The 15,426-nt window shown below is 43.5% G+C and overlaps 1 protein-coding gene across 2 annotated transcripts in view; it reads left to right on the forward strand.

The window, feature by feature from the left end:
* The window catches only part of LOC135516445 (activated CDC42 kinase 1-like), a 112,815-nt gene that overhangs the window by 92,196 nt on the left and 5,193 nt on the right, over nt 1-15,426 (forward strand). Inside the window, exons 6-13 of one of the 2 annotated variants that reach the window (XM_064940774.1) lie at nt 689-972; nt 1,339-1,465; nt 1,570-1,716; nt 2,077-2,171; nt 3,425-3,619; nt 4,108-4,199; nt 4,536-4,580; nt 5,299-6,815. In XM_064940774.1, the coding sequence (XP_064796846.1) occupies nt 689-972; nt 1,339-1,465; nt 1,570-1,716; nt 2,077-2,171; nt 3,425-3,619; nt 4,108-4,199; nt 4,536-4,580; nt 5,299-6,815 (2,502 nt within the window). The remainder of the gene's footprint in view (nt 1-688; nt 973-1,338; nt 1,466-1,569; nt 1,717-2,076; nt 2,172-3,424; nt 3,620-4,107; nt 4,200-4,535; nt 4,581-5,298; nt 6,816-15,426) is intronic. The other variant, XM_064940782.1, reaches the window with a different exon arrangement.

The following is a 15,426-nucleotide window of genomic DNA, read 5'->3' on the forward strand; positions in this document are numbered from 1 at the left end:
ATGCACCTTCTTCACCCATGACAGCTGAGACGGGCGGTATCTTTCCAACTGCTTTGCTTTTCTTTGTTTTGCTTTTTGTACATGCTTGTGTACATACCTAAATAGCAGCACCACCAGCTTACACTCAAAACCTATACTGTTCATAAGTGCAGACAATGTCAAGTTTACAAACTGTGTGAACCCTTTAAATAATATCAAGGGCAGAATCTCAAGGCCTCCGGTCCACACCCGACAGAGCGATTGAGACAAAGGACATAAATAAGGGCTGATGACGCTCTGTTCTTTTCATCTCTGCGTCATTACCTCCCAGTACTTCCTCAGTATTATTTTGTATTGATGTGGAGTACATTGTGTTTGGAGTCGACCAATAATGTTATTGTTGTCACATCCTTACCCCTCCCCGGGCGCTCTCCTCAGCACCACTCCCTGTAAAGCAGGCTTTCCCAAACCTCTCTTAAAGTCCCACCAGCTGTTCTACTTATTTTGCATATTGCCAGACTGGTAGCAGATTCAATCAGTCAACAAAAGCGCTTCGTTAGTTGAATTTTGTGTGTTAGCTCAGGAATAAATCAAATACCTGGAGGTACTCGAGAAGAGGTTTGGGAAACACTGCTCTAAACTCTTGGGAGCTCACAGACATTACAGTTTTGTTCCAGCCCAGCACTAACAACACACCCTCTTTCTCCAGGTGACCGAACTAGCCCCGCTTGGCTCCCTCCTCTCGCGCCTGCGCTGCGTTCGGCCACAGGGCCCCATCCTCATCCACATGCTGTGCCAGTACGCCGTGCAGGTGGCGTGCGGCATGGCCTACCTGGAGCAGCGGCGCTTCATCCACCGTGACCTGGCCGCCCGCAACATCCTGCTGGCGTCGGCCCAGAGGGTAAAGATTGGCGACTTCGGTCTGATGCGGGCGCTGCCCAACAACCACGAACACTACGTCATGCAGGAGCACCGCAAGGTGCCGTTCGCGTGGTGAGTGGGATGGGGAAAGGGGGTGGTGGTTGAGGGGGAGAGTGCAGTGGGAAAGGGAGTGTGTGTGTTGCCACCGGAGGAGGAAAGGTTGGCGTGTATTTGTGTGTCAGTGTTATCAGGGCCACATTCAGTAGGCAAACGTTGTCTGACGTTGCAGATAGAATGCCACGAATAGAGCGGACATGATTCTGTTATTTTACATGCATGAGACATGTTTGTTCTAAGTAAAGTATTTTTTATCTGAACATTCTACAACATTGTGCCCTGGGGAATAAGGCCCTGATGTGGCTATGCATAGTGTGTGTTTGTTCCACTTTCTCATCACCTTCTTAAGCTGTGTTTGCTGTGTGTGTCCTCCACCTCCAGGTGTGCCCCGGAGAGCCTGAAGACGCGGACATTCTCCCACGCCACAGACACCTGGATGTTCGGGGTGACGCTGTGGGAGATGTATACCCACGGACAGGAGCCCTGGCTGGGCCTCAATGGCAGCCAGGTACACGCATACACACCCACAAAATAAAAAATACTCATATTTTAGGGTTTTATGTCAATGGTTCATTGTGGGTTCAATTTAAGTATTTTGTGTATGTGTTTCAGATCTTACACAAGATTGACAAGGAGGGTGAGCGTCTACCTAAGCCAGAGGACTCTCCCCAGGACATCTACAATGTCATGCTGCAGTGCTGGGCCCAGAAACCTGATGACAGGCCCACCTTTGTCGCCCTCAGGGAGTTCCTGCTCGAGGTACCCATTTCACTGTGTGTGTGTGTGTTTTTTATTTTTTATTTAAACTAGGCAAGTCAGAAAATTATTATTCAATGGCAGCCTAGGAAAAGTGAACTGCCTGTTCAGGGGCAGAACGACCGATTTGTTACTTGTCAGCTCAGGGATTTGAACTTGCAACCTTTCGGTAACTAGTGCAACTCTCTAACCACTAGGCTTCCCTGCCGTGTGGGGGGATACATCAGTGTAGATATGTAGATTTTGGGACCAAATGACAACATTTTTATGCCTTGTGCCCCACTGTTGGGGTGTAGTGTTAGTTAAACGTACTCAAACTTGGTGTTTGTGTGCGTATGTATGTGTGTGTCCATTCCATTCCAGACCATGCCAACAGACATGTGCGCGCTGCAGGACTTTGAAGAGTCCGACAAGCTTCAGATTCAGGTCAATGACGTGATCACCATCATCGAGGGCAGGTATGTGTGATCAACTAATGAACTGTAAATCAATATTCTGTCACTGTGTTTTTCTATGCATGCATGTGTATGTGCATGTGTCTGCAACTTCTTGCATGCCTTTGGTAGTGTGTCTGTGTTAGTGGGAGTATGCGTGTGTGAAAGAGAAGAAGAAGAGAGAGAATGAAGTAAATAAAGTACAACCACTGAGACGGACAAACAAATAAAAAGCAAAAAGGGACGAGTACAAGTCAGATTGGACTCATTGTGTAAACAGTCAAGTTTAGAAAAGACAGAATAAGAGGGAGCTCAACCACAAAAAAGATAAACCACAAAAGACAATACTTTAGCATAGTAGGTTGTTTAGGAATGGGACACTCACTTTTAGCTCTCCTGGTAGTGGAGTAGGCCGGGCAGCATTGAGGTCCAACCCCAAGACATCTGGTGGGTCCATGGGGTTCCCTAGATACAGGCTAGAAAGAGAGGAGGAGGGAAAGAGGGAGAGAGAGAAAGTGGGAGATAGTGAAAGAGAAAGGATGAGAGGAATAGCGGATGAGATCAATAGAGCGGGTAGAAAGGAAAGAGAGAGAGGGGACATTTATTGACTTACCTTACCAAGAGGTTCTCTACCCGAGTCTAGCCATAAATCAGGTGTACAGTGGTTCGCTCCAGGTTTCACAACTGCTTATCCAACCTGCCTGTGTGTATAATATTAATATTTTATTAGGATCACCATCAGCTGTTGCTGAAGTAGCAACTGCTTTTCCTGGGGTCCACACAAAGCATAACACATGACATTATACAGAACATTAAAGGGGCAAACAGCAGTTGCTACATACTTTTTGTCCATACATTTTTAGTTCAACAGTCGTACCCCATCAGAACCCAAAATATAAGCTTGTTTATCTCCAATGTTTGTAAACAAAGTAAATGTAAACAAACACTATAAAACACTATAGCCTCAAAACATGGTTAAAACTATAATTGTGATATCATGGATGGTCAGTCCTTGCATCCATAGCTCCCTCTATTAATTCGAGAGTGGTTAAGTTTCCCCAGCCCCATCCCTCAGCTTTTTACCAAAACGAGTGGGGAGAACCGTTTTGTTATAGTTTGTTATTGCCTATTTTTATGTCTATATGTTTATATGCCTGCTTGTGGTGGATGCGTGCGTGCCATGCGTATATATCTGCACCCACCTGTGTGTGTCTGTCTGTACCTGAATGTTTTCTCACATTCACCTGTACATCCACCCACTTCCCTCTCTTTCTCAGAGCGGAGAACTACTGGTGGCGGGGCCAGAACAAGCGCACGCTGAAGTTGGGCCAGTTCCCCAGGAACGTGGTGACCTCGGTTGCAGGCCTGTCGGCCCATGACATCAGCAGACCCCTCAAACACAGCTTCATCCACACAGGCCATGGAGACACAGACCCACACCGCTGCTGGGGATTCCCGGACCGCATCGACGAGTAAGACATATCCTCAGAACTTGTGCTTCTATCTACTTGTAGCGATATGTGCCACTTACAGTGCAATTTTTTTTGTAATTGTTTGTTACACTTGCAGGACCCACAGCCTTGGCAAAAAAATAGAGTTGTTTTTTTTACCACTAGAGGACAGTAGACTATTATTCATATTACTGTCTATTCATGAAATTTCTATCTGCAATGTTCGACAACTGAACATGGCCCAGGGTTGGATAAGCAGATGTGAAACCTGGGGCGAGCCTCTGTACACCTGATTTATGGCTAGCCCCGGGTAGAGAACCTCTTGGTATGGTAAATCAATAAATGTCCCCTCTCTCTCTGACTCGCTTGCTGCATCTCTCTCTCTTTCGTTTCTACCCCTTCTCTTGCTCTCATCCGCTATCTCTCTCATCCCCTCTCTCTATCACCCACTTTCTCTCTTTCCCTCCAAATCTTTTTTTCTCTCGCTCTCATCCCCTCTCTCTTTCTAGCCTGTATCTAGGGAACCCCATGGACCCACCAGATGTCTTGGGGTTGGACCTCAATGCTGCCCGGCCCACTCAGCTACCAGGACGAGCAAAAAGTGAGTGGCCCATGCCTAAACAACCTACCATGCTACATTTTTGTCGGTGACTCAAGCAATTATCGTCACAACGGCATGTTTTTCTTCATGGTTTATCTTTTTTGGGGTTGATATTTTTTGGTTGAGCTGTTCTGAACTTGACTGTTTACACAATGAGTCCAATCTGACTTGTACTCGTCCCTTTTTGCTTTTTATTTGATTGTCCGTCTTCGTGGTTGTACTTTATTTACTCCATTCTCCCGCCCTCTCTTTTTCTCTTTCACACACTTTTGTGATCTCCCTCTATCGCTCTCTCCTGTACCCCTCTCCTTCTCTCTCTGGTGGTGGCATTTTCAGAGGAGGCACCTACTTGTCCCCCCCAGCCGTTGGTGCTTGTCAAGAGTAAGTGTAGTGTCTCACTCCAGCTCACCCATTGCTCCTGCCCTCTCTGTTATCTCCTAGCTCCAGTCTTCAAAGGTACACCATGTGCAATTGCTCCTCTCATCTCTCTCTCACTCCCTCTTCTCCCCATCCCTCCCTTTTTCTCTCTCCTTCTCTTCCCAGTTACTCCATTTCTCTTCTTCCTCCCTAACCTTGTTGTTTCTCCACCTCTCTCACTAACAGGTGTGCAGTCTGGGTTTCTGTGCATTGAGTGGTTAACACCTAACCAGAGAGTTGAGGAATTAAGCGTGTGTGGACAAACTTGTTGTATATTGCAGCCTGGCTTAAAATAAATGTTATGGTTGTTTTTAACGTTTGTGTATGATTCCATCACCAAAAATATTCTAATCTTTTCTGTAAGATGTTGTTTGTTTCCGTTCATGTACAATGTATGAAATGGAAACAATTTATTTATATCCACACATTACAAATAGACACACTGAGGATTATTACCTTTTCATTTCAGGGACAACTACAGAGTCATTCATTATGTACATAAATTAATATTGCATCAAAGGCAGGCTTAAGGTTGATCACTCAAGGTAGACCGTTGGAGCATTGTGGATGGACTACAGTGCTACATGAGTAATGAGCAGTTACGGCGTAGAAGTATTGTAAAGTTGCCAAAGTCATTAGTTGCCAAAGTCTTTAAGTTGCATTTGTCTGTTTGTTTTTCCAGAGCCGTGCTACGACTCGGTGACTGAGGACGAGGAGCTGACCGCCTCAGGCCTCAAGGGGCTGTCGCTACTGAAAGCGGGCTCCATCAAAGGCCTCAAGCTGAAACCCGCCACATGTGTCTCCGCCTCCAAACAGGGGGGCCGTACTATGGGCTCAGGCCACACCCCCAGTGATGTGTCACTCATTGACTTTGGGGAGGAGGTTCCCCCAGCCGCATCCTCCCCCTCCCCCTCCCCGGTGGTGGAGCTCCAGGTGCCCTCGTTGGCCAAGCTGGCCCTGGACGCAGAGTTTATTCTGGATCGTACTCCTACCCAGAGCTCGTGGCGCTCGCTGCCCCGCCCCTTACACCCCACGCCAGTGGTGGACTGGGATGCCCGGCCCTTACCTCCACCTCCTGCGTACGATGACGTGGCGCAGGACGAGGAGGACATGGAGGTGAGCTCCATCAACTGCCTGAATCAGCAGCAGGGGGGGATGGGTGAGAGCCACAGCCCCACAGAGACCTTGCCGGCTGGTGAGGAGAAGGCCATGGCCGGTGCAGCCGACAAACCCCTGGAGGACAACCTCTTCCTGCCCTCTAAGCAGGGCCTGGCCTCCACATCCTTCTCTCAGTCAGCTGAGATCTTTCAGGAGCTCCAGCAGGAGTGCATGAGGAGGCTCAATGTGCCCACGGGAGGAGGTCCCCAGCCCCCCTTGCTGTCCCCAATCTCCGGCCTCCAGTCAATGGACGTCCACCGCCAGATCATCTTGTTCTTCTCTGAGGACAAGCCCCAGATCCCTCCACGTGTACCCATCCCGCCTCGCCCTGTCAAAAGGGGGGATTACACCCGCTGGTCCGGTGACCTCTCCCTGTCCCTGACTCCAGCTTCTGAGGAAGTCCAGGAGCGCCCCCCTCAGATCCCCCCGCGGGACCCCCTGTCCCAGCCGGGCTCGCGCACCCCCAGTCCCATGGGCAAACAGGTGGGCTCCCCCCAGCAAAGGGCAATGGTGTTCCCCAGTGCCCCTCCTCCGCCAATATACGGATCCTACCTCTCCACGTCCCCGGGGAAACTCATGCCCACCACACATAGCTTTGCCTTGGACCCCAAATATGCCGCACCCAAGGTCATCCAAGCACAAGCCCAGGGTAAGGACCTGGCCAAGGGGCCCTGCATCCTGCCCATTGTCCGCGACGGCCGCAAAATCAGCAACACGCACTACTACCTCCTGCCCGAGAGGCCGCCTTACCTGGACCGCTACGACCGCTTCTTCAGGGAAGCGGAAAATGTGCCGACTGGTGGCAGCGGTGAGATATGTGAGGAGAGGCGGCAGGCCAACACGGCCACAGTCAGGCCCATGATGGTGAACCAGCAGCCGCAGAACCAGGGGGGAGACCTCAAGCCCAACTTTTCCTCCAACAACAACACTAGCCTGGGCTTTCGGCTGGGCATGAAGTCCTCCATCAGCCTGCCCAGGGTCAGCTCTGACGGGTCAGCCGGCAGGGCAGAGGGGGGAACCACAGCAGACGGGGTCAAGATGGTGAGTAGTACCAAAGGCTCCAGCCTCAGATTATTTATTTTTTAATCAGTAATAAGTTGATTTGATTTTCAATAACAAACAAACACAGGAAAGAACATGGCCTAATACACAAAATCAAAGGGGGGAGGAAATCACTACTGTTATATTACAAAAACTAGACTGAGTAATGAAGAACACAAGAAAAGGTATACAAAAAAGTAGAAATAAGAAATTTAGGATTTTTCTGCAGTATTTGTTTGTGCTGCGTTTGTAATTTTGTTCTGTGATGCCAAATCAAAGGCTTGGCTATAGAGACTTTGGACTTTTATGATGTAAATAAACCACAGCAGGGCAGTGTATTCAAGTACTGAGATGTGGTCCGCAGACACACACACGCCTGAACTTTTTGCAACAATGGGCAAAACTTTCTAACCAATCAATATAAATCAACACTCTCAACCAATCAAGTATCCATCAAAGCTGATTTAAAAGATTACACTCTGGAATGACATTCTGAAAAATACAGTGCCTTGCGAAAGTATTCGGCCCCCTTGAACTTTGCGACCTTTTGCCACATTTCAGGCTTCAAACGTATAGATATAAAACTGTATTTTTTTGTGAAGAATCAACAACAAGTGGGACACAATCATGAAGTGGAACGACGTTTATTGGATATTTCAAACTTTTTTAACAAATCCAAAACTGAAAAATTGGGCGTGCAAAATTATTCAGCCCAAGTTCAGTGAGGATCTCTGAATGATCCAATGTTGACCTAAATGACTAATGATGATAAATACAATCCACCTGTGTGTAATCAAGTCTCCGTATAAATGCACCTGCACTGTGATAGTCTCAGAGGTCCGTTAAAAGTGCAGAGAGCATCATGAAGAACAAGGAACACACCAGGCAGGTCCGAGATACTGTTGTGAAGAAGTTTAAAGCCGGATATGGATGCAAAAAGATTTCCCAAGCTTTAAACATCCCAAGGAGCACTGTGCAAGCGATAATATTGAAATGGAAGGAGTATCAGACCACTGCAAATCTACCAAGACCTGGCCGTCCCTCTAAACTTTCTGCTCATACAAGGAGAAGACTGATCAGTGATGCAGCCAAGAGGCCCATGATCACTCTGGATGAACTGCAGAGATCTACAGCTGAGGTGGGAGACTCTGTCCATAGGACAACAATCAGTCGTATATTGCACAAATCTGGCCCTTATGGAAGAGTGGCAAGAAGAAAGCCATTTCTTAAAGATATCCATAAAAAGTGTTGTTTAAAGTTCGCCACAAGCCACCTGGGAGACACACCAAACATGTGGAAGAAGGTGCTCTGGTCAGATGAAACCAAAATTGAACTTTTTGGCAACAATGCAAAACGTTGTGTTTGGCGTAAAAGCAACACAGCTCATCACCCTGAACACACCATACCCACTGTCAAACATGGTGGTGGCAGCATCATGGTTTGGGCCTGCTTTTCTTCAGCAGGGACAGGGAAGATGGTTAAAATTGATGGGAAGATGGATGGAGCCAAATACAGGACCATTCTGGAAGAAAACCTGCTGGAGTCTGCAAAAGACCTGAGACTGGGACGGAGATTTGTCTTCCAACAAGACAATGATCCAAAACATAAAGCAAAATCTACAATGGAATGGTTCAAAAATAAACATATCCAGGTGTTAGAATGGCCAAGTCAAAGTCCAGACCTGAATCCAATCGAGAATGTGTGGAAAGAACTGAAAACTGCTGTTCACAAATGCTCTCCATCCAACCTCACTGAGCTCGAGCTGTTTTGCAAGGAGGAATGGGAAAAATGTCAGTCTCTCGATGTGCAAAACTGATAGAGACATACCCCAAGCGACTTACAGCTGTAATCGCAGCAAAAGGTGGCGCTACAAAGTATTAACTTAAGGGGGCTGAATAATTTTGCATGCCCAATTTTTCAGTTTTTGATTTGTTAAAAAAGTTTGAAATGTCCAATAAATGTCGTTCCACTTCATGATTGTGTCCCGCTTGTTGTTGATTCTTCACAAAAAAATACAGTTTTATATCTTTATGTTTGAAGCCTGAAATGTGGCAAAAGGTCGCAAAGTTCAAGGGGGCCGAATACTTTCGCAAGGCACTGTATTTGTTTTGTTTTTGAATTCAGGGAATATCCATTGAGACCAGGGTTTAATTCACAAGGGTTAATTAATCACAGTAAGACAACAATCAAATACAATCAGCATTCCTCAGCTACTATGTCCTCAATAGTTTTAAATTCGGTTCCCTAGGTACAGACTAGAAAGAAAGAGAATGAGAGAGAGAGTGCAAGAGAGGAGGATGGAAAGAGAGAGAGAGAAAGTGGGAGATAGAGAGAGTGGATGAAAAAAAGAGAGTGGGTGGAAAGGAACGAGAGAGATATACAGCAAGCGGGTCAGAGAGAGAGAGAGAAAGGGGACATTTATTGACATACCATACCAAGAGGTTCTCTACCTGGGGCTAGCCATAAATCAGGTGTAGAGCGTACAATTGCGAGCGGCACTAATACAGTACATCTTTGCCCCCAACCCATGTCATTGGCACAGTCTTAAGGTAAGCTCTAGGAATACCACTCCTAAAGGCAAGTATGTGGGTTAAGTTGCAATAAACACCTAAATTGAATATAATATTGTTGTGCTCTTGATCAATTGATGAAAGTTTGACTGCGTCTGAAATGGCACCCCATCCCCAAAAGTAGGGCATTATATAGGGAAGAAGGTGTCATTTCGGACACCAATCCCAATCTGCCTTCAGATCGTGCCTTCAGAAATTATTCACACGCCATTCACTTTTTCCACATTGTGTTACAGCCTGAATTTAAAATGTATGACATGAATAATTTTTTTGTAACTGGCCTACACACAATACACCATAAGTCAAAGTGTAATTATATATATATATATATATATTTTTTTTTTTACAAATGTATTAAAAATGTAAAGCTGAAATGTCTTTACTCAATAAGTATCCGACCCCTTTGTCATGGCAAGCCTTAATAAGTTTAGGAGTAAAGTTTAGCTGCATGGACTCAAGCTCACAGAACGGCACCGCTGTAGCGCATAGCGCCTAAAAATAATTCTGTGCTTGGTTGAAACACTCACTACCAAGTTCCAAACTGCCTCTGGAAGCAACATCAGCAGAAGCACTGTTCGTAGGGAGCGTCATGAAATGGGTTTCCATGACCAACCAGCTTCACATAAGACTGAGATCACCATGCGCAATGCCAAGCGTCGGCTGGAGTCGTGTAAAGCTCGCCACCATTGGACTCTGGAGCAGTGGAAACGTGTTCTCTGAAGTGATGAATCATGTTTCACCATCTGGCAGTCCGATGGACAAATCTGGGTTTGGCTACTTGCCCGAATGCATAGTGCCCAACTGTAAAGTTTTGTGGAGGAGGAATAATGGTCTGGAGCTGTTTTTCATGGTTTGGGCTAGGCCCCTTAGTTCCAGTGAAGGGAAATCTTAATGCTACAGCATACAATGACATTCTTGACGATTCTGTGCTTCCACCATGGTGGCAACAGTTTGGGGAAGGCCCTTTCTTGTTTCAGCATTACAATTCCCCCGTGCACAAAGCAAGGACAATACAGAAATGGTTTGTCGAGATCTGTGTGGAAGAACTTGACTGGCCTGCACAGAACCCTGACCTCAACCCCATTTGAACACTTATGGGATGATTTGGAACACTGACTGCGAGCCAGGCCTAATCGCCCAACCTCACTAATGTTCTTGTGGCTGAATGGAAGCAAGGCCCCGCAGCAATGTTCCAACATCTGGTGGAAAGCCTTCCCAGAAGAGTGGAGGCTGTTATAGCAGCAAAAGTAGAGTTAAACGTTTATTCTGATTTCATTTTTTGGGGGATTATGCCTAGTCCAAAAAATGCACCATCTTGCTCATGGACTGGCCTATGTTCTGTTCAATTTGAGAAGGAGTGTGCGAAGATGAGAAGGTGGACCGGTGTTCAACTTTGATAGCTGCCTACTACTATAATTGAATTTATTAAAAACAATATGTTTCTTGCCCATTCATGTATTTATCAGATTTATTGACCTCACAATAAGCCAGATTTGAGTAACTTGAAGCAGCAGCCGCAGCACAATCTATCGGAAAAGGACAGCTCATATATACTGAAAGTAGGCAAATTCAGGTAGGCATAATTAATTTCAACCGTCTTCATTTTAATTAGACTTTACTAACAGCAAGTTGGCTTTGTGTTTGAGCATATTTCCTTCTATTTAAGAAATGAAAGGTATTCCTACCTGTTTGACAGATGAAATTAGGCTAATAGTCTAATAGCTTGGCTAGCGGTGAAAAATCCCCCAATTTGTGCCACAGTTTAGACTACCGATAGATGCTGCGGTCAGTCAGAGTTGGGTGTAGCCTAATGGCCAAAAAGGGCAAAGGTGCAATGTATTCAAGGTTTAAGTCATCTAAAGTTTTATATGTCTAACTCAATATCACAAACCTGATTTGCCCTAACAAATAAAGCATCCCTACAAATATATAAATGTATTATAATCCACATAATTCAAACGAAATGAGCTGTAGCAAGAGGAGAGAGACACAATCACAAAGAATGTGTCTTTAACCCTACATTATAATATAACTTATTTTGAACAAAAGCCAGGAATGAGTGAGTCACTCAGCCCTATGTTTCTGTTCCAGCATCTGTTGCCTATTTGAGTGTTTGTTTTTAATATCCTAGTGAATCTGTGATCACCAAGCCTCATGCAACTTCAAAATGTTGGATAAAGCAATTTCACAAGTCCATCTGTTTTTATTTGTTGCTATTCTGTATTAAAGGCTTTACATTTTTTTTCTCATTAGAACACTCTCTGGTATTATTTCAGTTATTTAGTGTTGTTTACACTGTTCCAAATGGGCAGAAAAATAATATTGTAATCTAACAGCATCTGTTTGTCATGCAACAGTATCTCTTGCGCTTTTGACAATGAATTGGAATGAGGCCTAACTCACATGATATGCCTAAAATACTTATATCCACTAGGCTAATAAATAATCCAATTTTTCCTTTTGATTATTTAATGAACCTATATTAACCTAATTACTATGGGAATAAATATCACTGAATGATGGAAATATTTGAATAAAGTAGGCTAATGCCTACAAATTGTTGCTGACTGAAATACCCAAAGTAATCCAATTGTTATAATAGGATTTGAAGCAATAGCCTACCAGTGTGTGGTCAACTATTTCAGCACCGGTTGGTGCTGTTTTGAGACAAGCATGGGGAGTGGTCTTGATAAATCAATCCGATTTTTATTTTCACTACATCTCCATTTGGATATTGATTCGCCTACAATTAGGCTGTGGAAATGTTAGGATTGTTTTGCTCTTCACTCTGTCGCTTAGTAGCCTAGGCCTGCTCCCAACCGGTCACGGTGTACAGCACCATATTTTCCTAATGGAAACCATGAGGCCAACATAGGCTACTGTAAAATGCATTTCTGTTTTTCTTGAAACACCATAATATTAATCAATTTAATTAAGCAGAATTTCTAACAGTATAAACAACAAAACAATAAAATAATAATTTGCAAACAAATGGATAATCGATCCCATATGGTCTGTTCTAACAAAAAAAGGTTTTAAAGTCTCGTACAGCCAATATACAAACAGTCAATTGCATTTGTGAATTCATTCGCTTTACCCGACAGTTTATTCAAAGCACCCTTTATTATTTTATTTTATAATTAAAATGCTTGACTGTATTTAAAGACATGGATGACTGGTGTGCTGTGCAACGACGTGCCCAAATTAATGATTTGATTGATATACTGTATATTGTAGTAGGCCCTTATGCCAATAAGTAAGTTACGTTAAAACAGCTACAGTAAACAGGATTCTTCGGCCTACAGCTCCATGTAATTTCAATAACTTAATTTTAATAAAAACCTTGAACCCACCTGTCCCTGACATTTCCTAAATATTTATGTTCCACTCTAGCAGTAGGCCTACATAGAGATAAATATGGTGAAACACTAAAACTTCCTGAGCATTTCATCCTCCAAGCACCATGAAGGTCTACTGCGCAATATGGATATTAACAGTAGAATAGATGGGACTCGATGAGTAGCCTACCAATAACCACCAGTGTAATAAATTATTTAATATACACAATTACAAAGAAATCATTTTTTTTTGTATAAGGAGGTCATAAAAAAATGGTACTAAGACAATTTATTTAAAAATAACAGAATAGCATGTATGTATCTGTGCTATAATAGCTGAGGCTGTGGCTGCGCAATGTCAATGAAATGGACTTGTTAATTTAGCAGACATCACATGCTTATATTCCCCAGCCCGTTACAATATGAACATGATGGAATATAACAGAATACATTAAAAAAGATATTTTCCCCAAATCTGTATTTACTGATTGTAATCAGTAGGCATGTAGCTGTGATTATTCTATGAAAACGTATTTTGAAAGAGAGACAATCTGTAAAACAATTTGTGTTTGGCAAAACTAGGTTAATTAAAAACCTTGGCATATGCTCTTTCGGATAGGGTATAGCAATCAAAGCATCTGACCTGCATGGACCTCTGTAGGATTATATGGAAAAGTAAGCAAGCACCAACACGCTTCATGAAGACGCCCTCCAAGATCCCCTCTGGTGGTCGAACTAGCATTAATGGCAACAATGGCTGAGCGTAAAATACTATGACTTCATGCACGCCAACATGCCATAACATTCCGCAGCATCCCGCAAGCTGTGCTGCTGTATGATGCAACTTTTAAATGAGGGCCCACTGTATAAGCACAAGCAAAATCCTAGAGGAAAACCTGATTCACCAGACACTGGGAGATGATTCATCTTTCAGTAGGCCAATAACCTAAAACACAAGGCCAAATCTACACGAGTTTCTTACCAAGAGTTAAAGCGGCTGAGTTACAGTTTTGACATAAATCTACTTGAAAATCTATGGCAAGACCTGAAAATGTATAGCAATGATCAACAACCAATTTGACAGATCTTGAAGGATTTTGAAAGGAATAATAAGCAAATGTTGCACAATCCAGGTGTTGGTTCTACTAATTATTGACTCCGGGGTGTGAATACTTAAATTTGCAAACATTTCTAAAAACATGTTTTCACTTTGTATTGTATGTAGACTTTTTCTCACCCATCTATCTAAGCAATTTTGAATTTAGGCTGTAACACAACAAAATGTGGAATAAGTCAAGGTGTATGAATACTGTACATTATAGGGAATAGAGTGCCATTTCAGACGCAGCCGTTGTTTTGTTGTTGCATGTGCCATCATTGAACAGGAGAGGGCAACAGAAGGCAATTCTTGACCAATCTTTACATAACATTAACTCCTGTTTAGGCACTGTTTGTGTGCTTACTGTTTTGTTTGCTTGCTTGCATCTACTCCTTACAGGTGGATTGATTGCTTCCTCACTAAACTGAAATTCAATATTACAAACTGTAACCAAATTGCAATTGATGTATAACAACCAAATATATAATTTGTGCACAGAGACCACTTGGGTGATGGATATACTGCGCAAAAGGCCTTGGAAAAGGATCAATAGGGAGACTGGATTAAAGCAGTCAGTCACTCACTCTCACTCATTAAAGATAGTGATGCACCGCTATGACATTTTTGGCCAATGCCGATATCCAATAGTTTCCTTGCACCCCAAAAAACGATACCGATAATGATAACCGATATAAAAAAAATGCGGCAGTTTAAGCGTTCTAGTACAGTCAAATAGTTAACACACACACACACATGGACGCAGTGGTCTAAGGCACTGCATCTCAGTACAAGAGGCGTCAATACAGTCCCTAGTTCGAATCCAGGCTGTGTCACATCCGGCCGTGATTGGAAGTCCCATAGGGCGGCGCACAATTGGCCCAGTGTCGTCCGGGTTTGGCCGTGGTAGGCCGTCATTGTAAATAAGAATTTGTTCCTAACTGACTTGCCTCGTTAAATAATGGTTACACACACACCACACTGACCAACACGTTAATAACATAATAATTTAATGCGTTCATACATTTTTTTATATAGTTATTACACATTGATTACAGTATCACTCGTATTTCAAATTCACAACGATTCGTCGATAAGTATGCTGATAATGGTAAAGTTGTCTCGTGCACCTACAGTGCTGGTCATTAAAAAAGCTAGCTAGTTCGTGGATGCCAACAATGTTCTTCCTCAAAAACATAGCAAAACGAAATTACTGTTCCAGTAGCTATATTTAGCGAGCTAAATATATAGCTAGGTGTCGTCATCTAAAATAACCCTAATTTATAAAACGGTTCTTTTTTGATTAATGGTGGTCGGACCCATCTATGTGAAGATAGCCACAATAAAGATTAGCCACAATAGCGGACTTTGCGGTTAGCTTTCAAAATAAAAGTGGGTCTTTGACAGTGATGCAAATGAATACAAATAGTAGAATTATCCCATAATTGAATAGATCATGCTAAATGAGGTTGGAATATTTCTATATAAAATCAACAAGACAATTTATTAATTTGACAAAATTATTTTGAAATCACACTGGATGTATTATACTTTAGAATTGCATTAGGGGCATACTTATTTCATTGTACAGCCTTACCCCATGTCAT

This window comes from Oncorhynchus masou, chromosome 3, assembly GCF_036934945.1.
Source record: "Oncorhynchus masou masou isolate Uvic2021 chromosome 3, UVic_Omas_1.1, whole genome shotgun sequence".
Classification (NCBI taxonomy): domain Eukaryota; kingdom Metazoa; phylum Chordata; class Actinopteri; order Salmoniformes; family Salmonidae; genus Oncorhynchus; species Oncorhynchus masou.